At 46.2% G+C, this 21,900-nt stretch overlaps 2 protein-coding genes across 4 annotated transcripts in view; one reads left to right on the top strand and one right to left on the bottom strand.

Moving 5' to 3' along the window:
- The first annotated feature begins 1,260 nt into the window (after positions 1 to 1,260).
- On the top strand, positions 1,261 to 7,359 carry LOC121936086 (adrenodoxin-like). 3 transcript variants are annotated; one of them, XM_042477888.1, is made up of 4 exons: positions 1,261 to 1,932; positions 4,450 to 4,566; positions 5,855 to 5,984; positions 6,604 to 7,359. In XM_042477888.1, exons 1-4 carry the CDS (start codon positions 1,563 to 1,565, stop codon positions 6,722 to 6,724), a joined length of 738 nt encoding a protein of 245 aa, XP_042333822.1. In that variant the 5' UTR covers positions 1,261 to 1,562; the 3' UTR covers positions 6,725 to 7,359. The 3 variants fall into 3 exon arrangements, with proteins under 3 accessions (XP_042333822.1, XP_042333824.1, XP_042333823.1); XM_042477890.1 differs by having other exon boundaries at positions 1,641 to 1,932; positions 4,442 to 4,566; XM_042477889.1 differs by having other exon boundaries at positions 1,641 to 1,932; positions 4,409 to 4,566.
- Positions 7,360 to 7,989: 630 nt separating this feature from the next.
- Positions 7,990 to 21,900, bottom strand: part of LOC121936083 (rho GTPase-activating protein 20-like) — a 36,424-nt gene continuing 22,513 nt past the window's right edge. Inside the window, exons 7-15 of the mRNA XM_042477884.1 lie at positions 21,273 to 21,350; positions 20,689 to 20,755; positions 19,697 to 19,885; positions 17,810 to 17,985; positions 16,873 to 17,034; positions 13,988 to 14,097; positions 13,572 to 13,761; positions 12,905 to 13,022; positions 7,990 to 12,555 (exon numbers count right to left, since the gene is read on the bottom strand). Coding sequence (XP_042333818.1) covers positions 10,871 to 12,555; positions 12,905 to 13,022; positions 13,572 to 13,761; positions 13,988 to 14,097; positions 16,873 to 17,034; positions 17,810 to 17,985; positions 19,697 to 19,885; positions 20,689 to 20,755; positions 21,273 to 21,350 — 2,775 coding nt within the window. The 3' untranslated portion in view covers positions 7,990 to 10,870. The remainder of the gene's footprint in view (positions 12,556 to 12,904; positions 13,023 to 13,571; positions 13,762 to 13,987; positions 14,098 to 16,872; positions 17,035 to 17,809; positions 17,986 to 19,696; positions 19,886 to 20,688; positions 20,756 to 21,272; positions 21,351 to 21,900) is intronic.

Below are 21,900 nucleotides of genomic sequence, written 5' to 3'. Positions count from 1 at the left end.
CTCGCATCCCCATCTCTCCCCTTGTCCTCTGTCCTTCTGCTTTGCCAGGTCATGCCAAAACCCTCCATCTCTGGGGCCACCATTCCCGAGGGACTTTGCATCACTGTCAGCGTCCTCCCAGTTTCAGGGACAGACCCACTCTGGGTGCCCTTGGCCTCCGCATTCCTGCTCTGCGCACATCCATCTCCCTGATCTGCCAGTTCAAGGCTCTCCAGGGAGATAAGCCCTCTTGGCTCTTGGGAGATGTTCTTGGAAATGCTTGCTAGGATGCATCCTCTGCTGGGATTTCCCAGGCCTCCTCACGTAGGAAGCGACCCTAAAAACCCAGCCAGGAAAGGTAGCTGGGGTGCCCACAATGTGCTTTAATCGGCCAATACTCTGGACCTATTTTGGGGGGATTATGGTTTGGCATCTTGGATTGCTCCTTTGGACTAAAACTCAGAATCGGGTCGATTACTCCGTTCATGGACACAGAAACCACTTTCCATCAGTAAAACTTGGGAAAGCCTATTTATTTAAACCCCATCGGTGAAATCTATGTTGGCATCTGCACTGCAGAATTAATACACTTTGACACAGCTTTAACTGCCATGGTTCCGTCCCATGAAATCCTGGGATTTGTAGTTTCTTGTGGCACCAGAGCGCTCTGCCAGAGAAGGCTAAACATCTCACAAAACTACAAATCTCAGAATGCCATAGCATTGGACCATGGGAGTTAAAGAGGTGTCAAACTGCATTATTTCTGCAGTGCAGATGCAGCCTATGCAGGTCCAGTTGCTTAATCACTTGCAAAAGTCCAAGAGAAAAACTTGTGTACCAATACCACACTTGGGACCCTGTTGTTCTTCTGTGTTATCAATTTAGTTTCAAAAGAGACATCCAACAAGCCCTACACTACTCAGTTCTAGCACTGTTTCCACTTCCACTGCCACGGCTCATCCTGTGGAATTCTGGGATTTGCAGTTTTGTGTCATGTGCCTCCAAATTATGGCAACCCCAAGATGAACCTACCATAGACTTTTCTTGGCAAGATGTGTTCAGAGGCGGTTTGCCCTTGCAAGAGTGTGGATTATGGTGACCGTCTTAGAGGGTTCTCTGGACAGGACTTTTCCACAGGAGACTTTACCATTGCCTTCCTCAGAGGCTGAGAGAGTGGGTTTCCATGCCTGCTCAGGTCTTGCACTCATCCTGGAAGCCAAGATGATAAAGTTGAGGTTGCCATACTTTGACCACATCATGAGAAGGCATGACTCACTGGAAAGGATAATAATGCTAGTAAAGGTGGGGGGGATGTAGAAAGAGAGGAAGACCAGAGACTCGATCAATGGACTCAGTCTGGGATGCTACAAGACCTGAGCAGAGCAGTGGGGGATAGGGGTTTTGGGAGAAGTCTCATCCATTGGTTATCCATGCGTCAGGACTGACTCAAGTTCACAGCAAGAGTGTTCAGGCAATAGATCCAATGACTTACAGAGTTGGTGGGGTCTTCTTCTCTGGAGGTCTTCATAAAGAGGCTACCTACTGGGGATATGCTCTAGCCAACCGAGGTGCATGCTTCGAAAATGCCAGGAAGCATGAGCCCTGCACTTGCCAGTGACCTTCAGTGTTTCCAACCCACAAACCACAACTTTCCTCCTTGGGATGGACACTCTCTCCCTCCCACCGGCCTCCCAAGGCCGAGGGCTGTCCTCCGAGCCCATTCCTCTCATCCAGCTGTACTTATATCTCCCAAGCCAGCTGCTTCCAAGTCAGCAGTCCTTGAAGAGCGAGGATGCCTCATCGCCTTGCCAGGCTGGTCCGCCTGGCACCCTCGGTGCACAGAGTTCAAGTCCTCTCCTCCTTTGGGATCGATCACCGAATACCATCCAGCCTTCCTTCGGGGAGAAGCTTCAGCTCCACCAGGACGCTTCAAGACATCCCTGGAGACACAGAGTAAGCATCTTATTGGACTCCTTTGTTGTCTAGAGGTTCACCAAGGAGAAAAGGGAGGGATCAGTTACTTTTGGGAGCTGTGCGGCTTTACAACTTCTTGTTGGAGAGTTTCAACTTGGCAGTACCTTTTGCAGTTGGGTAGAAGAGGGGATTTCAGAAGCGCTTGCTTGAAACCTAATTACCTGACCAGCTGCACCTACTGAAATTCCCTCTTCCTAATGGTGGACCTAGTATATTTGATACCTGGTGCGGATAATTTTTTTAATACCCCTCTATGTCTCGTCAACAGCCTTTTCTGAGTCTGGAGGAGATGCTGGCTGGGTGGGAAATGGAGGGGAATCCCTTTCTTGACCAGCCAGCAAACTGGCCAGACCTGGCAGGTGACCCAGTCCCACCAGTTCACCAGGTGAGACCCATTTCGGAGGTGTCACCTGATGCATTCCTCACCCCTGGCACCCCCTTAGTGATGCCCTTGCCTTTTTTACACCAGCTCTACTCAAAGTGGTTGTCCCTGAGCCATTGGCTGCTAATCCCTAGAAAGAAACTCTTGCAGCCAGTGAGCACAAATACAGCACCAGTCTCTGGCACAATGAGGGGAAAATATATTACAATATATATTCAACTATAAGTCGACCTCATATATAAGTTGAGGGCAGGTTTGGGGGGCAAAACTATGGATTTTGATATGACCCATGGATACGTCGAGGGTAAAACTTAGGCACATGTAATGAAGCATGTAAAGGATGAAGCAAAGGAAAACAGTGCCAAAGAACTTACAAAATTCCAGTAGGTATAACTATTAGTGCATATACTAAAGGCTGGATGGATGAGAGAGTAGAAGGGGGTCAGTGCTTCCAGGGCAGATTAAACTCCTGCCTTTCACCATATAGTTATATATAATATAAGTTAAAATTAAGGCTGCTATAGGAGAAGAGAAACAGAAGAATAGCATGGAGATGATGGTGGCGATGCTATTAAGGTTTGTGAGCAGGAGATGGGATGCTTCTTCCACATCTAGAGTCCATCCACATTGCAGAAACAGTCCAGTTTGACCCCGCTTTAACTGCCATGGCTCAAAGCAATGAAATTCTGGGAATTGTCATTTCCTGTGGCACCAGAGGAAACCACAGTTCCCAGAATTCCATAGCAATGAGCCATGGCTGTCAAACCGGACTATTTCTGCAACCCCACTTTCAAGGCTGTTTCCAAATCTGGAAGAACACAATCTTCGGGACGCGCCAAGGCTAGAAGATTAGCTCTTGCTTAATTTTGCAATGTTTGACAACACAGAAGATGCGTTTCTGAAGACTCCTGCCCCAAAGTCTCTCCGTTTTGGACGTGATTTGCAGCCAGGAAAGAAAACGTTCAGATTTTAATTATGAATCCAACCTTGCAATGCAATGCTGCCCTTTAAAGTGAGGCATCAGGATCTCCTTTGGAAAGAAGGCATGAAGCAGGGTTTGGGAAGAGTTTGTGTCTCACAGTTACTCACAGCTTATAATTGTTTTAAAGAAAAAATCCTTTAAAAAGTAATAATAATAATAATAATAATAATAATAATAATAATAAGACAAGAAAGTCCTGACTTAAACTCAGAACAGTTTCACTAGCTAAATATTAGGAAGAACCTATTTAAAAATTGTAATTGCTGTTCAAGAGTGGAATAAACATCCTTGGAGGATGGTGGGCGCTCCTTCCTTGGAGGTCTTTAAACAGAGGCTGCATGGCCATCTTTCAGAGTATTTTAGCTGTGAATTCCTGCATGGCAGAAGTGGGTTGGACTAGTTGACCCTTGGGGTCCCTTCCAACTCTGTTGACGTAGAGACCACTGAACCTGCTTGCCCTCTTGGAGAGAGTGCCTTCTGTCTGAAGCTTGAATTAATTGCAGGCCTTGGATATTTTCCTCCTTGTTCTTTGTTTTGCTTACTCCATCCTTTGGGTCCTGTCTGCCAAGGCCTCTGGGAGGCAGTCAATGCAAAAGCAAAAAACGAAGAGCAACACGAACCGTAAACAAGGCAAACTGAGTGTAAACCTTGCAAAGAGAAGACTGGCCAGAGAGATGGCAGTGTAAAATCACTTTAGACCCAAACAGAGTCCAGGAATGTAAAAAGTCAGCAGATGATGACAGCTCAGATGAAGATGTAAAGCCTGGGATCTGTATATCCTTAATTCAAATGGAAGAGAGGGAGGGACTGTGAAGATACTGTGTAGATTAGTTTGTCATAAGCTGTGCTACGTCTCTGCGTTGAAAGGAAACGGTGGATTCCAGATACTGTATTTTCTGTGCAGAAAATGTGTCAGACTACAAAAGTTCACATCAGTTCGCATTATTTTCACCAGAGTTTCTCAAAGCTCAAGGAAAGATGGCTTTGGTCCATTTTTTCAAGTATTTTCTAGTATTCTTCTTGCATTCAGATTGAACTTGACTGGTCCTCTTGTATCTCCCTTGTCCTGGCATCTTGTGATGCCACCCCAGACCTTCCTCTTCCTCTTCCTCTTCCTCCTCCAGTTCTCCAGATAAGGTCCTGCTCCATTTTATCAACCGGAACGGAGAGAAATTCTCAGTCGCAGCAAAAGAAGGAGAGAGTTTGCTGGAGGTGGTGGTGAATCAAAACCTCAGCATTGATGGCTTTGGTAAGTGTTGTCCTCCTTCCTCTGCTCTTTCTTCGGCCTTATTTAAATGGTCAGATTTAAGATGGGGAGGTTTTGGGTCTGGCCACTTAGTCTTGGGATGTTTCTGTACTCTCTTTGGAGTTGCAATGCCTGGGATCCTATGGGACTATTGAAGGAAGTGAACGTAGAAAGTGCAAAGGCAGGTTTTACAGCTGAACATTAAGGACACAAAAATCATGACCACGGAAGATTTACCAGAATTCCTCCTAGATAACAAGAACATTAAAATAGTCAAAAGATTTCTCATACATTGAATCAAGTATTTTTCAGAATGGAATGGAGACTGCAGTCAAGAAATCAGAAGAAGACTTGGAAAGGAAGCTATGAAGGAACCAGACAAGATCCCAAAGCGTAAAAACACATCATTGAATACCAAAATTAGGATGGTCCACGCCATAGTATTCCCCATCTCTATGTATAGTTGTCAAAGCTGGACAATGAAGAAAGCTGATAGAAGGAAACAAATTCATTTAAGATGTCGCACTGGAGAAGATTTCTCAGGATACGATGGATGGCCAAGAAGACTAACCAATGGGTCCTTGGACTGATCAAGCCTGAACTCTCCTTAGAAGCCAAGATTACTAAACCAGGGCTGTCATAAAATAATGATGATATCATGAAATAATAATGATATCATGAAATAATAATGATATCATGAAAAGACTCCCTAGAAAGACCAACAATGCTTGGTAAGGCAGAAGGCAGTAGGAAAAGTGGAAGACCCCGTTCCAGAGGCATGGACCTTGTAGCTACAATGAGTCTGTAAGACTTGAGGATAGTGGGACTTGGAGGTCTCTCATTCAAAGGGTTGCTATAAGTTGAAGTCAGCATAAAGGCAATTAGCAGCAACTACATCCAGTGGGTTCTGGGAGCTGTAGTTCCTCAAACAGACTTTCCCAGGCTTTGGCCCTTTGGGTCGCAGTTCATCAATGAGCGTCCGTCCCTTTTGCCTTTTGCTGGGATGCCCCAAATGTCAAGTGTGTTGCAGATCCAGAAGGTGGCAGCAGATGAATTCATGATTTTTGCAGGGGATGTTGCGCTGCATGCTCAGCAAAGCAAAGTGTGCTGACTGCTTTGGGGAGTTTTCACAGCCCTTTCGGTTTCTCTGGGAAGGACATTTTGAAGTTTAAAAATAACTGAATACTTTCCCATGTGCTTTGCTTTGCAGTTTTGTTACTTTCAAATGCTTATGTAAACTAATTTTTACAAAGCAGCGTTTGGCCCTGTTGTGTCCCTTCTTCTCCCCAAGGTGCGTGCGAAGGCACACTGGCTTGCTCCACCTGCCACCTGATCTTTGAGGAAGACACTTTCCGAAAACTGGAGGCCATCAGCGACGAAGAGCTGGACATGCTGGACCTGGCGTTTGGACTGACAGATACGTAAGGGTCCAGGGATGTTTTCTCCTCTCAGGCTGCATCCGCACTGAAAAAGTAATGCAGTTCAACACTGCTTTAACTTCTGTTAATGGAATTCTAGGGTTTGTTGTTTGTTGCGGCACCAGAGCTCTAAAGATAAATTATACTCTGGTTTCTCTTCAGATTGTATAAACCTTTTGCTTAAATATATTTCAAAACTACAAAATACAGAATTCCATAGCATTGAGCCAGGGAAGTTAAAGCAGTGTCAAACTGCATTATTTCCGCACTGCAGATGAGGCCTCCGTCTCTCTCTCTATCTCATTCAGTCTAGGCCTTGCATATTCTCTGAGTCCGAATCAAGAGCTCCAAATTTTTAAGTTTATTTAATGTTTTAAACTACAATTCCCAGAAAAGGTTGTTGGTGGTTTACAATGTCATAAACCAACTTTTGATTGTGGAGTTCAGACCTGCAGCATTGCACATCCTTTGTATTCCCAGGAGGCAAACGTTGTCATAGATGCACCACTGGGACCATTGCAAAAGCTGGGGGAGACAAGTGCGATAGTCACAATCGGCAACAGCACAACGCTTTGTGTGACTACCCTACCCTACCAATTCAAACTTTTGGATCTGCTTTTAGGTCCCGCCTCGGCTGCCAGGTGAGCGTAAAGAAGTGGATGGATGGCTTGACCGTCCACGTCCCCAGAGAGGTCTCCGACATCCGGAAAGAGCTGGACGTAGAGAAGCAAAACAAGCAATAACTGGCCTTTGCTGAATGCTGTTCCTGGAATCCAGACATTACTGTGGCGATTTTTCCAACTTGCATGTCATCTTTCTTGCGACTCCCTTTTGTGTTTGAGATCTTACCTTGTATTCTTGTAGCCATTTGAAATCTGGGAGGAAATTCTTTGCAAACGGTGACGCTCACCTCTGGCTTTGAAATACCAGGCTTGTTACTCCTCTGTTCCTCTGAGGGTTTGTCTTCACTGGCCAGAAGGCACCAAGCTGCCTATGGAGGATTCGGGTCCTGAATTCTCCCCAAATTCTCCCCATAACCTGTGCTCTCTCTGCAATGATGGCGGGTGGCTGCCTTCCTACACAATCCCTTTCATTGCATGGTGCCATCTCTGAGGTCACAACAAGGTGCGCAGCCATGTTGCCGATGCTGGGCATCTTCTTCTGACCTCAAAGCAACTCAAGGCCAAACAAGGATCAACAAGGGAAGGTGGAAAACCAGGCCAAGACCTTGTTGATAACACAACCTGGATGTCATCTGCAGTTGTGCACATGTAAGTCTTGTTTTCAATAGATTCTAGGAATCTCCAGGTCCTCCAGTGAAACTCTGTGGAAAACATCTGCCAGAGATTGAGCGCAGAATCATGCTGGAGGACCTACAAATGCCTAGAGAAGTGTTTCTCTCTAGGAATCTCCAGGTCCTCCAGTGCAACTCTATGGTCAACATCTGGCAGAGTTGCGCTGGAGGACCTAAAGATTCCTAATCCAAAGTTAAAGCTGCAAATGCAGAGGGCTGACTGCAATGGTTTCCGATTCTGGAACTCGAGGCTCTCCGAAACACTTTGCATGCTTTGAATAGTCACCAGGCTATTGAGCTCCTTGCAGCTCCATAATTGGCATTTCTGCCTCGCAGCTTCAAAGCTCCATCCGTCCCCAAGGACTGTCAACGATGACTGGTCAACGCCTGAAGCAAACCAGTCCAGAGCGTGGAAATTGAGATTAAACCTCTCTCCAAGGATCACAGGGATCCATTCCATTCATGACTGTATCTGCCCTGCTAACTCTCCTTTGAGGCAGGAGGATGGTTGGCATGGTGCAAATCACAGTCATTTGTGATAGTGGCGATGGGATAAAAAATGTTTTGCAATGCTTTGAATAGTCCTTTGAGGAGGCAGCAAGGTGTATGGCCATTGCATTGGTTGGGAATCTTTTGCACCCCAATGTCCCAAAGCTCCCCCAAATCCACCTTGCAAGCCACTCATTCCCCCCCAAACTGAAACACACTGAGAAATAAAACCGTGTTTTCTTTATTAATTGAATTATTTACATCCAAAAGCTTACAAACCTTCGAGAGAAGAAGCTGCCTCAGTAATGTACAGAATTGCAAGAGAGAAAAGATTTTGTGGGGTCTTTGTGCTTGGCCCCAAAACAGCCCCAAATCAAAAGGAGCAGGGATTGCATTTTTAAAAACCCAAGAACAGAAGACGATTGGCAGGCATCATCTTTTTCCTTCCAAGTTAAAATCAAACGGAAAAATATAGAGTGTTTTTGGTTGACGCACAGAGAGATCTACCCTTTGAATTTTGGTCCAAGGCTGAGAGATGGCTGTCGAAGTGGATAATTAAATCAAATAAATAGGATTTTTAAAAAATGGTCCTGTTCTATTATATATATAGCCCAGCTCTAAAAATAAAAGACACCTTCCATAGCCATTGAACAAAATTTTGCTTCTAAACCTTTCTGCCTTTCCACATTTCTCAGTTTGTAACACCTTCATTTTCTTTCAACGAAACTGAGGCTGCTGCCTCACTGCAGAATTAATGCAGTTTGACACCGCTTTAACTGTCATGGCTCCTAGGATTTGCAATTTGATGAGACATGGACACTCTTTGGCATAGAAGGCTATAAAACTACAAATCCCAAGATTCCATGGGATGGCGCCACAGCACTTAAAAGTGATGTCAAACTGCATTATTTCTACAGTATAGACGCACCCTAAGTAGGTATGAGCCAACGTTGGGTGCATCCACACTGAAAAATGAAAGCAGATTGGTGCCACTCTAGCTGCCATCACTCTATTTTCTGGGATTTGTAGTTTAGTGAGGTATTCAGCCTGGTCTGTCAGTCAGCTCTGGTGCTTCACTAAACTACAAATCCCAGGATTCTATAGGATAGAGTGATGCCAGCCAAAGTGGTGTCAAAGTGCTTAAATTCTGCAGTGTGGATACTGTACACTTATTGTGATAAAGGTTAGCATATTCATATGAAGCAACTCAATCTCAGGGTGAGCTGCAGTGTCTACTATACAAATCCTTCAGCAAGTGATGCCAACCAGATCAAGTGTGCCCAAGACAGCCTCTACAGACCTCCCCTTGTTAGGAAGCTGCTAAATGGCCACCACAAATGGGCCGCTTCGAGGTTGGCACACCAACATACCTCTTACCTTCTCACATTCCCAACCACTTTGCAAAAGTACTTCCACATGCGACACAAGAAGCCTATCTAGGTGTAGCCATGTTGACCATATAGCAAAGTATAATAACAACCCAAAGCCCACAAAACAGTGCTAACCTTCATTTGGCCAACCAAGACGCTTGCATCGTCATTATAAAATGGCAAAGTTAGTCACAGGCTTGCATCTACTCAAGGTGTTGCTGGTGTGTTGTTCTTTGGAGATGTACGCAAACCGGTCCCTCTTCCTTCTGGCCATATGGCCCTGGGAGACAACGCTTTCCAAAGTCCAGGAGATAACATTTCAATTCTCCATTTTCAACAATGCCTTGAAAAAATTGCAAGCCTGTGATAACATTGTCATGACTTTTCCCTTCCCTGTATGATTCTTGATACCTTTCCCTGGTGAAGAAGCCAGTGGAGCTTCGAAAGCTTGCACTGTGTGTATTTTTATGCATTTTTGTTGGAAACTTATCACTGTTTTGTGGATTTGGGATGTTGTTGTACTTGGGCAACACAGCAGACCCAAAACGCTGCCCATCTCCATCTCCAAAGAAGCGAGGAAGAATTAATACGAATCCTCACCTCATCCCTGAAAGGTCCAACATCCCATCTCTGTTCTTTTTAACTTTCTATCACTGAGTCCAATACTAGGATTTATAGGAGGGGAAAGCCAAGGGAGAAGAAAACTGGATGTCTCGTTTCAGTGAATAGACACAACTACACAAGAAAAAGGGGTGCTGATTGTCAAGAAGAAGAATAACCTGAAGCCAAGTTATAGAGAAGCCCATCATCAGCCTAAATAAATCCAATTCCTAACCGAGAACCAGAGTCAATCCACTGAGTCCATGGGATTTATGTATGCATTGATTGAACTGATTCAGAGTTCGCTGGTGCCCTTCCAAACTACAGAACTATTATAGCACTATGAGTCCACTTTAAACATCCATGTCTATGGCATCCTGGGATTTGAAATTTGGGGGAGACACTATACTCTCTGGCTGAGATTTCTCAATGCCAATCCCTAAACTAAAAATCCCAAAATAATTTAGGGATGGAGCCAGGGAGTTTCGAGTGGATTCCTAGTGCTAAAACTCTGCAGCGAGAAAGGGCCTCTAGTTGGGATCAGCCTTTGGATTTAGGTCTTAGATTCCTCAGAATAAGCCTGTTAAGAAAGCAAAATATTAGCAAAGATTCTTAAAATGCTAAGCTGCTTCTTTGTTTTTTGTATTTGTTATAACTTTGGAACGGAGCTGAACAAATGCTGGCCGTTCCCGTAGGCTGAGCAACTTCCGATGGGTGAACCTGGGAAAAGGCTCCAAAAAGCAATACATTTTGAAGCTCTGGCTAGAAGTCAGCCTCGACCTCTTAAACAGCTCTTCCTCTTCTTTGTTTTGAGCAGAAGGTAAAACAAATGAATTTTAAGAAGCTGTAAAGGACAGCGGAAGTCGCTTTGCACCTGTGCAGCAGCGGCAGCCATTGGGACGGTGAATCCACTTCAGGTTTTAGCTTGCCTTCGAACCCCAAATCCCCAAAATAGCTGCAGCACTTTAGACAGCTCCTTTTAAACCCGGAGTGGATTCACCGTCCCGCACTCCCTTGATAGCGAAGCCATTGGCCGCCATTGGAGGCCTGTCAAATTCTTCACATCTCATATATTACAGGGCATGTTTACATACAATCCTCCCCTGTGGGAGGACCCGAATCCAGGGCCAGTGCTCCTAGACAAAAGTCTCTTCGGCGATCATTAAGCCCTGGCGCTCGTCAGCGTTGGCTCCGGCGCAGGGCTGGCCCCTAAGCCACTCTGCCCTGCTCCGGATGAGCTCCTTCTCCACCGTCTCTGCACTTGCGGCGCAACACTCCTTGGCGCCGTCATGGCTGAAGTATTCACGGACCGTGTTCCGGATGGATGCCGGGAGGAAAATGCGGAACGTGTGGCTGAAGGTCTTGCTGCCAACCTTGCCATGGTGCCCATCTTCCTGGGCTGGAGAGCTTGGTTCTTCTACAAGGGGATTACTTTGGGGAGCTGCCACTGCCACTTGGGAGAAGTGGCTCATTGATTCGTGGTGGTACCTCCGCGCAACGGACTGGAGAACCAAAGGAGTGTTTTGCCCATAAAATACCGTCTGGGGGATGTGAACCCTTACAGTCTGTAGGCTCTTGGAAAGACCACTGGAGATAACATTACTCTCCTTGGGGACCACATATCCATCCTCTTGTCCTTCTGAGGACTCCCTCAGGCTCCTCTCTTTCGGGGCCATATAGACAGTTATCTTGGTACGCTTCAAGCTTCCTTGAGCGTGAGGGGCATCTTTGGGACATTTGATCTCAATGTGCTTCACTGACTTCTCCCTCTGTGCTTGTCTTCCAGTCAGAGAATTGCTTTCGGGGCTTGGGATGAGAGTCCTATATTCTGTCTTGACAGCAGAGCAGCTTCCAAGAGGATGGGGAAGTTTTTTGGCATGGCACTCTTCCTTTTCGCCATTCCCGTTAGGTGGGCTTCCGCCAGTGCCAACGATGGGCACAAAGAATGCCGTTTCCTCTCTGCCGCTGCTCTCCTGGTCACCTTCCTGCTTCTCAAAGGAAAAGTTCATGTCGCAAGAGCTGAGGGGCAACGGGGAAGTTAAAGGCTTGTGCCACTCTTTCATGGACCGCTTAGCCATTTTGGGGGACAAAGCATGGAGCCTGGCGGACGTGCCGAACATGAACGGCAGGCTGGAGACATCTGCAGGGCTGAAGGCCGACGACTCGGAGCAATAGGAGAAAGCACTGTCCAGGGAGCTCAAGGAGGAGGCAGAAGGGGAGGTGGTGGTTGACGAAAGGCTAGAGAAACTGGACCGGTTGGAGAGGCTGGTCTTCTGAAGGCCGAACGTCTTGGCCACATGACTGCTCTGAGGGCCTCTCCAGAAGCTCGGCCGAGCGGCTCTGCTCAACCCAGGGCTCAAGCCTTCATCTATGAGCTTCTGGCTCTCCAGCTGCAACTGCTTGAGCCTGCGGATGTAATCCCCATGATGGCGCATGATGGTGGCATCACAGCTGGACTGCCGTGCAACCGGCTCATGGTCCTGGGAAGGGAGCTGAGAGCTCAGGCAGACGCTGGGCTCTGAAGAGCATCGGTCCCTTGCCGGACTCAGGGAACAGGCGGATCCGAGGGAGCAGAAGGAGCCACCCTCTTCCTCCTGCTCCAGGAGGTCGTAGCTGTCCGCACTGGCATTCTTCCTCGCCTTGCTTTGGTAGCAAGCATCGATCTCGCTGAACAAGTCCCAATCCTCTCGGTGCTCACTCAGCAGCAACTCCCCAGAAGGGCTGAAGAGGCCATCCTCCACTTCAAGCAGGTAATGCTGCTCCGGTCTTTCCCCGTAAGAAGCAGCAAATTCCATCTCATCCGAGGAATCATTGCGTTGAACTGTGTATGGGAAGGAGAAAAGCCAAGTCAAGATAGTGAAGATAATGTTGACTCTACAGAGGAGTAAACCCTCAAGCAACTAACGCCTTAAGACAACTAACCTTCACCCACCTAACTCCTTAAGACAACTAACCCTTACCCAACTAACTCCTTAAGACAAGAGTGGACAAAATGCACATCAAATGTACTGTTTGGGGAGAAACACATGCAAAAATACATTGGTTTGGTTTATGTTTACTAGAAACAAGTGAACTGCTGCTTGCTGCTTGCTTTAACCTCTGAGTTGGTTTTGAGCAACCTAGGAAAATAACCTATAAATAATTTGAAGGAATCACAGTGGAGGCCTTACCCAATATGTCATCCACACTTTTGGACTTCTTCCTTTCTGGCCTTTGGAACAGGGAAGCAATGTCCCCTCCGAAAATTTCAGCCGAATTCTCAATTAGGAATTGTACCAACATGGCCACCTAGTGAAGCAAAGAGGTTGCCAGTGTTAGAACTCAAAACATATCTGTGGATGTTGTAGATGTTCGTTGCCATTGAGTGGGCCTCAATTCATGGTGACATCTCCAAGACCCCCTGTCCTCCACTCTCTGCTCAGGTCCTGCAAATTAATGCTCATGACCTCCATGATAGAGTCCATCCATCTCATATGTGGTCATCCTCTCTTTCTGCTACTTTTCCTAGCATCGTTGTGTTTTCCAGTGACAATGCATTCCCTGGCATTGCTGTCTTTTCCAATGAGTCGTGCCTTCTCACATCTGCAGATACCGTAGGACAAACTAGTGGGGTCAATTTGGATTATTTCTGCTGGGCAGATGGCGCCATGGTTATGTCCTGAAGAATCTTGGGCTTGGCATTTGAAGGCAGGGAGCTTTAATGTCTCACCAAACTACAAACCCCAGGATTCCACAGGATGCAGCCATGGCAGTTAAAGTGGGATGCTGGTGCCACAACTGCATGGTGTGAATGGGCCCCGGAGCCAAAGGCAGTGGAGTGCTGGAAAGAGGACTTGCCTTCTTTGTCGACTTGCTCTCTTCTTCGGGTCCTGTTGGTCTGGGAAGCCAAAGCATGTTGGGGGCGATGCAAAGGGCCAGGTTGAAGGCATTCATCTGATTCTCGATGGCGTTCTGCTCGATGTGATGCAAGACGCCAAAGAGGTGTCGGAGCAAAATCCGGTTGGCCTCTGGGAGCTGATTCACTAGGCTGCCCGAAAAGAAAGTAAACAAAAGGTGAACACTCAGAAATGCTCCAGTTCTGCCCAAAGGTTCATGGAAGAACGACCCATGAGATGCCTAGAAAGTTTTCATTAAATATTTATTAAAGGTTTTATAAAAATCCTTCCCTTTTATCCTTTCCTATAATGCAGAGCCAGCAGCATTAGCTGCTTCTCACTCTCTCAAGGCAAAACTCAGGAGGAACAGACGCAAACCTTTTGATGGCTTCGATCTTATGCGCTTGGTTCTCCTTATCCATAGCTTCCATCCAGAGCCCATGCATCTCTGAGGACAGGACACTGTTGGGTATATTTCGCAGGAAATCCTAAATTAAATAGACATAGGCACGGTCATTTGGTCAGTCGGGGAAAAGAAGCAATAGAATCCATTCTGAGTTCTTGTTTTTATCATGAAGCATACATCACTGGGTGCTTTTAAAAACATTGGGCAGTATTCTACATCAGTTACTTATAATACCCAAACAATCCTGGTCCCAAGCATTTCAGATAAGGAGACCCAACCTTTATCAGTTATGGTTTTGTTCTCCAGGACTGTGTGTGCCAGTCAGCCTTGAGATGTTGTTGTTGTTGTTGTGTTCCAAAGAATGGGATGCCTCTGACTCTTTCTAAGCACACTTAGCAGCATGCTTCTGTAAGGACAGGTCACACTTTTGCAGAGCCTCTGCAGGAATGGTGTGCCAAATGCCTCCAATCTTTCTATGTAAAATCACCCCTCTTTCACACTTCCTTGCTGCTATAAAAGGCCCAGCTATCTCAAGCCTGGGCAACATGTGAGGCATCAAAGCATGGACGGCACACATGGCAGCCTACCAGCAGTATGATAAACCATCTGTTGCACTGCTTTCCTGTTAACCTCCGAAAGGAGCAAATAAGTTTTTCCATGCGCCCATCAGTCTAAAATAGACAGTGAGTGGGCGACATAAAATATACGTTGGGTGGGCTCTGATGACTCACAACTATCTTGGCCTGAATAATTTTCAGTCGTTCTGGGAGGTAATGCATCTCTCCCCTTCTCTCCTCCCTTCCTCATCCACTTTGCTGTTGCTGCTTCTTCACCTCCTCCAAAATCTTTTCATGGCTCCTGCCGGGACTCTCCATCCACCCGCCGCCATTTTCATAGCCTCTCTCTGCCCTTTCCAAGCCAGGACAAGATGTATGCAACTCACACAGCATCATCTCCAGCTCTTCCAGCTTCCTCTGCCAAAACAATAGCTGCTGGAAGGAACTGAACTCGGTACATCTTGCTTTTGGCACACTGGTGCAAATGTGGCATTTCAGGTATCCCCTTCCAAAAGCTGGAGTGAGCTGAGTTCAGAGGGTGGTATCCAGGATTGCAATGTATCTCCCTAACCATGAAAAATTCACATAGATTGGAATAGGAATGATGTAGCCCTTTACTACACCTCCCAACACTACTCACCACTGGCTATGTTGGCTTAGGCTTCTGGGGGTCACTGGCCAACAACCTCTGGAGGGCTGCATGATAACCCACACATAATATGGAAATGTGTTTTGCTTCCTAGTAATTCTGCAGAGGTTTCATTAAAAAATTCACCTTAATTCTTCCTTTCAGCTGAAGGCCTGTGGCCAGCCTAGGAATGTTTGGAACACCTTCCTCACTGTCTTTGGGCCAAGTCAACTCTTTCCTTGTTTTCCTTGAAATTCCCCAGATGTTTTGCCCAGGGAAACATGTCCAAACGTGGCCCTGAAATTTTGCTTTCATCAGAATTCACTGACTCTGCACAGAATCAGCTTCCCATGAGTTGACACAGCTGGAGGTCAATGTGGGCTGACTCTGAACTGCTGTTGCTACAGGCCTAGAGCATTATGGAGCTCACAGAGTTGAGAGGGATGGCAAGGATCATCCAATGTAACTCTCTGGGACCAATGCATGAGATGCATAGCTAAAACATCCTTAAGAGGTGGCCTTCTGAACTCTCTCCCCAAGAAAAGAGAGGTCAAGCCAGGCCATGCCACTGTCAAACAGCTCTTACTCTCAACAAGTTCCTCCTAATGTTTAAGTGGGATCTCCTTTCTTGTAACATGGACCCATCAGTTCATGTCCTTATCTACCAGAGCAGCAGAAAACAAACACTGTTTGCATAAGGATAGATTTATCATACATTTAAGTTTGTATTCTCAGAATCATAGCGTTGGAAGGGACCCAAGGCCCATCTAGTCCAACTCCCTGCCATGGAGGAATAGACAACTGAAGTACTCTTGAGAAATGGCCATCCAGCCTCTTTTTTAAAGACCTCCAAAGATGGAGAGTCCCTTGCCCTCCAAGGCAGTTCATTCCACTCTCAAACAGCTCTTGAACTCAAGAAGTTCTTCCTAATGTTTAGTTGGAATATCTTTTCTTGTACGTATTCTAGTCTCTGGAGTGGCAGAAAACCAAAGCACTCTTGAGAGATGTCCATCCAACCTCTGTTTAAAAACCTCCAAAGATGGAGGGTTCACTACCCTTCGGGGCAGTTTATTCTACTGTCAAATGGCTCTTGAAGTCAAGAGGTTCTTCCTAATATTTAGGTGGAATCTCCTTTCTTGGAATTTGAATCCACTGGTTTGTTTTCTGCTCCCTGGAGTAACAGAACACAAGCTGTCGCCATCTTCTACATGGCCTCCCTTCAAATATTTAAAGATGGCTATCATGTCTTCTGCAAGCTAAACATACTCAGCTCCCTCAACCAAGAGGATCCATCTTTCCATTAGCTCCAAAATCCCCTGCCGCCTGCCATCTAAACTCCTCAGTCTTGGCAGGATCCATTGCTACTCTGAACCAGGGCTGCTATGGAGAAGGGAATCCACATTCAGCTTTACAACAGATGCTCCTGCAGATGCTTCTAGTTGTATAGGAGCCATTCAGGTACTGAATTCTATTTCCAACAGAGATTCAACACTGGGAAAGTTGCCATACAACATGAAACATCCCTAGGAAAAATGACCAAAAACCCAAATGCAGATTTGTTGCACTCAGACAAGGGACCCGCTGGTCGCTGTTCCTTAAGCACTGCAACTTTATACTCCTAGTCTTTCCCATTGAAAAGTTTATTGGGTCCTTATCATACGGACTACTTTACCGTGATGACTGCCGCAGCCACGAAGACCGATTCGCCATCCACCCGGACTTCATCTCCAGAGTTGAGTTTCTCCTTCAGTTCCTTGCAAATCTTGGCATTGGCTGAACGCCTGAAGATCCCCCGCGTCGAAGGGCCTTCGTAGTACAGGAGTTGCAGGATATCCTACCAGGAGGAAAAGCAAAGCCGATTCTCAGATGCTGACTATTGCACCTTGTTTCTATCTGTTGCATAAACATCGCATAGACCTGCAAGGGAGATGCTTTACAAGAATGGCTGGTGCCGCACTGCAGAAATAATGCAATTTGACACCGCTTTAACTTCCATGGCTCAATGTTATGGAATCCTAGGATTTGTAATTTAGCCTTTGACACCGCTTTAACTTCCATGGCTCAATGCTAAGGAATTCTGGGCTTTTTGCAGTTTTATGTGATATTTAAACCTTCCCTACCAGACTACAAATCCCAGAATCCCATAGCATTGAGCTGCTGAAGTTAGTGATGTCAAACAGTATTGTTTCTGCAGTGTGGCAGCATCTGTCATGAAACATTTTAGACATTAGTCAGAATCTACTACTATTCCCAGGCAGAGGAAACAGAATGAATCAGTTGCAGAATGGAAGCCAACGTCTAGGTACATCTAGTTGGACCTAACAGTAGGATTCATGCCAAATGTCCCACATTGGATCTACTTGCCATGCAAAATCAGGAATTAAAATTGTCCAAACAAATGTACTGCATGTGCCCTGGCTGAATGTATTTTTTGTTAAAGAGGACTTGACTCAAAACAAGCACCAGCAGCACATAACTCCATGCGCCGAGTTAGATGCAGTGCAACTTCAATGTGAAACCTTGTGAGCCATCAGTCTCTGCATCAGGGCAGAAAGCAAACAGGAAAGCCTATGTGACACCAAATCTGTTTGCTGAGAAGACCGTCTTACCTTAATTGGTTTGGGAAGGCTTCCATCGGGACAAACAGACGTCAGGGAGAGGCCGAATAGCTTCCTGGGGTTGGTTGGGGACTGGGAGGCTGGGCTGCTGGTCGGAGTGCTGCTACTCCTCCGGAGAGCCCAGTCGATCAGGGACTTCTTCCTCTTGATGTGCTTCTGCAGGGTTTCTAAAAAGGGGAGCGGATGTCAGAACCCCAAAAGAGGACAAGGCACCGCAAAAGGCAGGCCATCCAAGAAAAATGTCAGACAAATAAAAGCTCAAAACACTCGTGCAAATATAAATTCATTTCACAGGGTTTATAAACTGCCATTGGCTGAATGCTATGGGATTCTGGGAATTGTTGTTTTGGGGAGCCATTTAGCCTTCTCTGTCAGAGAGCTCTGGTGCCACATCAAACTACAATTCCCAGAACTCCCTAGCACTGAGCCATGCAAGCTGAAATGGTGCCAAACTGGGTTAGTTCTGCCATGTGGACACAGCCTAAGACCTTAATATATTTAGCATAGCATAGCATAGCATAGCATTTACATTACCGCTTATTAATGAACTCAGCACTCTTGAAGTGGTTTACAATCTGTAACCCAATTGCCCCCATTAAGCTGGGTCCTCATTTTACCAACCCACAAAAGGATGGAAGGCTGAGTCAAGCTTGGAGCCCTGGAATCAAACTCACAACTTGTGGCTGCAGTACCACAGTACTTTCTCTGCTGGACCGTGTGTGTGAGGTGGGATGGGGTGGAACGGTGAGTTGTTCATGTTCTGCCTGTTGCATTAGTTTCTTGAAAGATCCACTATTATCTCCCCAGCTTCCCAGTTTTTCAGCTTGCTGCCTTTCAGAAGATGGAAGGAGGCCTTTGGAGGTGCTCCAAGTGACTGGGAGGCAAGGCCTCCGAACACTTACAAACTTCTCGCTCTCCTCCACATGGCTCCTTGCCCTCATCCTCCCCGTCGTTCCTGACCCAGCCATCTCCATCTTTCTGCCCTTGACATGCGTCCTCCCTCCCCCAAAGAAAGCGTGCCAGAAGACCTCAAGCAAATTAAAAACAGATGAAGCAAAACAGATGTCATGCACAAGTTGCAACCAAATGAAAACATAGCCAAAGCAAGCGGTGACATCTTGGGTCTCTATCACACCACACAATAGCACCCTGGGATTTGCAGTTTGGGGAGGCATGAGAGTGCCCTGGCAGAGGATTTAAAATGCCTCCTGGAACTACAAGTCCCAGGATTCCACAGGAGGAAGCCATGGCAGTTCAAGAGGTATCAAACGTCTCTAATTGTGTGGTGTGATAGAGATCTTAGACTGGAAAAGTGGGACGCACTTCCACCCCACTCCTTCCTTCCAAATCAGTTATTTGCATTCACTGGAAATGGGTTTCTCCAACCCGAGAAACTTCAGAAGTGGCATTATTTCAGCCAGAAAAATTGGGTTTTTTTCTGTAATGGGGACATGTCTTTCCCTATCATTATCATCCCAATATAAAATCCCTGCCCAGCTGCTTTTCCATTAAAAGTGGAAGATTTAACAAACCTAGGGAGACCTGTTTTGGCCCTGAGTAAACAAAGCCCTAGGATCAAAGTGGGTCTCCTGCATCACATCTGTTTTGGCCTTGTGTAAACATTTCCTCTTACTGTTCTACTTATGATTTAAGAAAAAGGCATGGCTAACTTCCTCTTTGTGTTTTATGCACACCTAGGTTCCCTTGCACAGGCGGTTGTGCTTTTTTGACCACGGTGTAACATCTCTACTCAGTTGGCATGAGCAGTGCATTGGCCAGCCATCAACCACCACTATTAGCAGAGCAAGGAAAGAAGCCGTTTTGCAAGAGGTCACTAATTTAAATCCCTGCAAATCCACTCATCCGCTCAGGGCTTACCTCTCCGCAGTTGGACTGGAGCATGGGGCCTGGGCTTCAGGATGAACTGGCATTGCCGGTCCCTGGGGAGATGGTCCAGGAGGAAGGTTTCATATTCAGCAGCCAAAAGGAGGTTGTTGTTGGTTCCCTGGAGCTGGTCCATGGAGTCTCGGAGGCAAGCGAGGATAATGCTGAAGGGATACTCATGGCCTGTTGCAATGAGAGACAAGAAGAACGTGTTTGGGGCGTGCATCTCCTGAAAATACTCATCAAGCATGCTCAGTATCCAGTTGTCCTCTGCCTCAAGTATCTATGGAGATTACTGCACAAAGCCCTAGTGATGGAACTGAAGTGGCATTATAGTTTATGATTCCTCTTCTTCTCACACAAACCATTGCAGATCTGTTGTTATGCCATTATTATCGTGCACTTTTGCATTAACAAGAGATACCCATCAATGCAAAATTGTGCAATGATAACGGTACAACGACGGATCAGTTACAGATGAGTGACAACGTTGTGCAAGAAGAGGACTCATGGGTTGTAATTCCACTTCACCTCATGTTGTGATCTCCTGAATCGACAGCTATTCCATGTTAAGTCGAATCATAGAACCATACAGTTGGAATGGGCCTCATTGGCATAGTGGCTTGAGTGTTGGAGTATGACCCTGGAGGCCAGGGTTTGATTCCCAGCATAGCCATGAAACCCACTGGGTGACCTTGGCCAAGTCACACTCTCTCGGCCTCTTGGGAAGGCAATGGCGAACCCCCTTTGGACAAATCCTACCAAGAAAACCCCATGATAGTTTTGCCTTAGGGTTGCCATAAGTCAGAAATGCCTTGAAGGCACACAACAACAACAACATGGGCCATTGAATCCAACTCCTAATTCAAAGTGGGATCTCCAACTAGAGCATCCCAAATGTCCATTGATAGGTTTTGCTAGCGTTTCCCCTGAAGTTGATTAATCCCGAACTGTTCCTATTTCTTCAAGGAAGGAATTGCTCTTACCAAGAAGAGGGTAGGCAGGGCTGTCCCTTCCTGAAAGGACCCAGAGATGGTAGTCACTTGCTCTGCCCTGGGAATGGAGAAGCACAAAGACGGGTGGAGATCAGATTGCGGAAAGAGGCCAATACAGCTGGACGGAGCATGCAAAACAATGGCAAGACATCGGCGCAAGCGGGTGCGCGTGTTGGGAACCAGGGCTCAGGAAGCCAGTGACGGCGAATCCACCCGAAAACAACGGAGTGACAGGCCTCTCTGGCATCCAGAGGAAGGGGAAAGGTTCAGCAGAAGGGAAGGGAAGGAAGCCAGAGAGATACAAATCACAGAGAAAGCTTTACAACCGCCACAGAAAAGGGCTCCAAGGGAAGAGACGCATCTGGGTCAAGCAACAGCCCTCACGTTCAAGGCACACAATCTGTTTTAACACAGAACTGCTATTCACCAACAGCCTCTGCTCAGTTGAACCCCAAACTTTTTGCTTTCAGCAAGCACTTCTTATGTGAAAACAAAAATGTTGCATAAAATTTGCAAATGCACAGACGCATTCTTTTGTTTTGTTGCATTGCTGCTGATCTGGCGCAGCCACTCACAGGAAGTCCCAGCTGTTGCGCTGCCTTCTTGATGACATCATCGGCGACTTCCATGTTGGAGACGCTGAGGAGGGCACTCTAGGCGCAAAGAGTCCAAGACACTTGTATTAAAGCCTGAGGGATATGGACATTGACTATGCAAAACTTGCAAACAGTCCCCCTTAGAAATTACACTTGTGCAACAAAGGTTCTTAAAAGATAACCCTAGGGTTGCTTATGAATAGGTTGAGTTCATAGAACGTAACACACAGTGCCTGAGCATCCATGAATTTACTCTATTTTTAATTATTTTCCTTAATTCAGAGAGAGAGAGAGAGAGAGAGAGAGAGTTCGGTCAGGGAAGCCATGGCCCTCAGTTTGTTAAACCTGAGCATGTTACAGAGGGTCCTAGGTATCCTTTGGGGTTTGGTTCCAAAATCCACAGATGCTCAAGTCCCATTATATATAACAGCTTAGTAAAATTGTGTCCCTTATATAAAATAAGGCACAATTTGTGGAATATATACAGTCAACCCTCCTTAGCTATGGATTCTTTATCTACAGATTCAAGCATCCACAGCTTGAAAATGTTTTTTTTAAAATATAGAACAAAAAAGCAAACCTTGATTTTACCATTTTATATAAGGGA

The sequence above is a fragment of the Sceloporus undulatus genome, chromosome 7 (assembly GCF_019175285.1).
Source record: "Sceloporus undulatus isolate JIND9_A2432 ecotype Alabama chromosome 7, SceUnd_v1.1, whole genome shotgun sequence".
NCBI classification, from domain to species: Eukaryota; Metazoa; Chordata; class Lepidosauria; order Squamata; family Phrynosomatidae; genus Sceloporus; species Sceloporus undulatus.
Note: the sequence above shows the minus strand (reverse complement) of the source record. Positions and strands in the feature narration are given on the sequence as shown.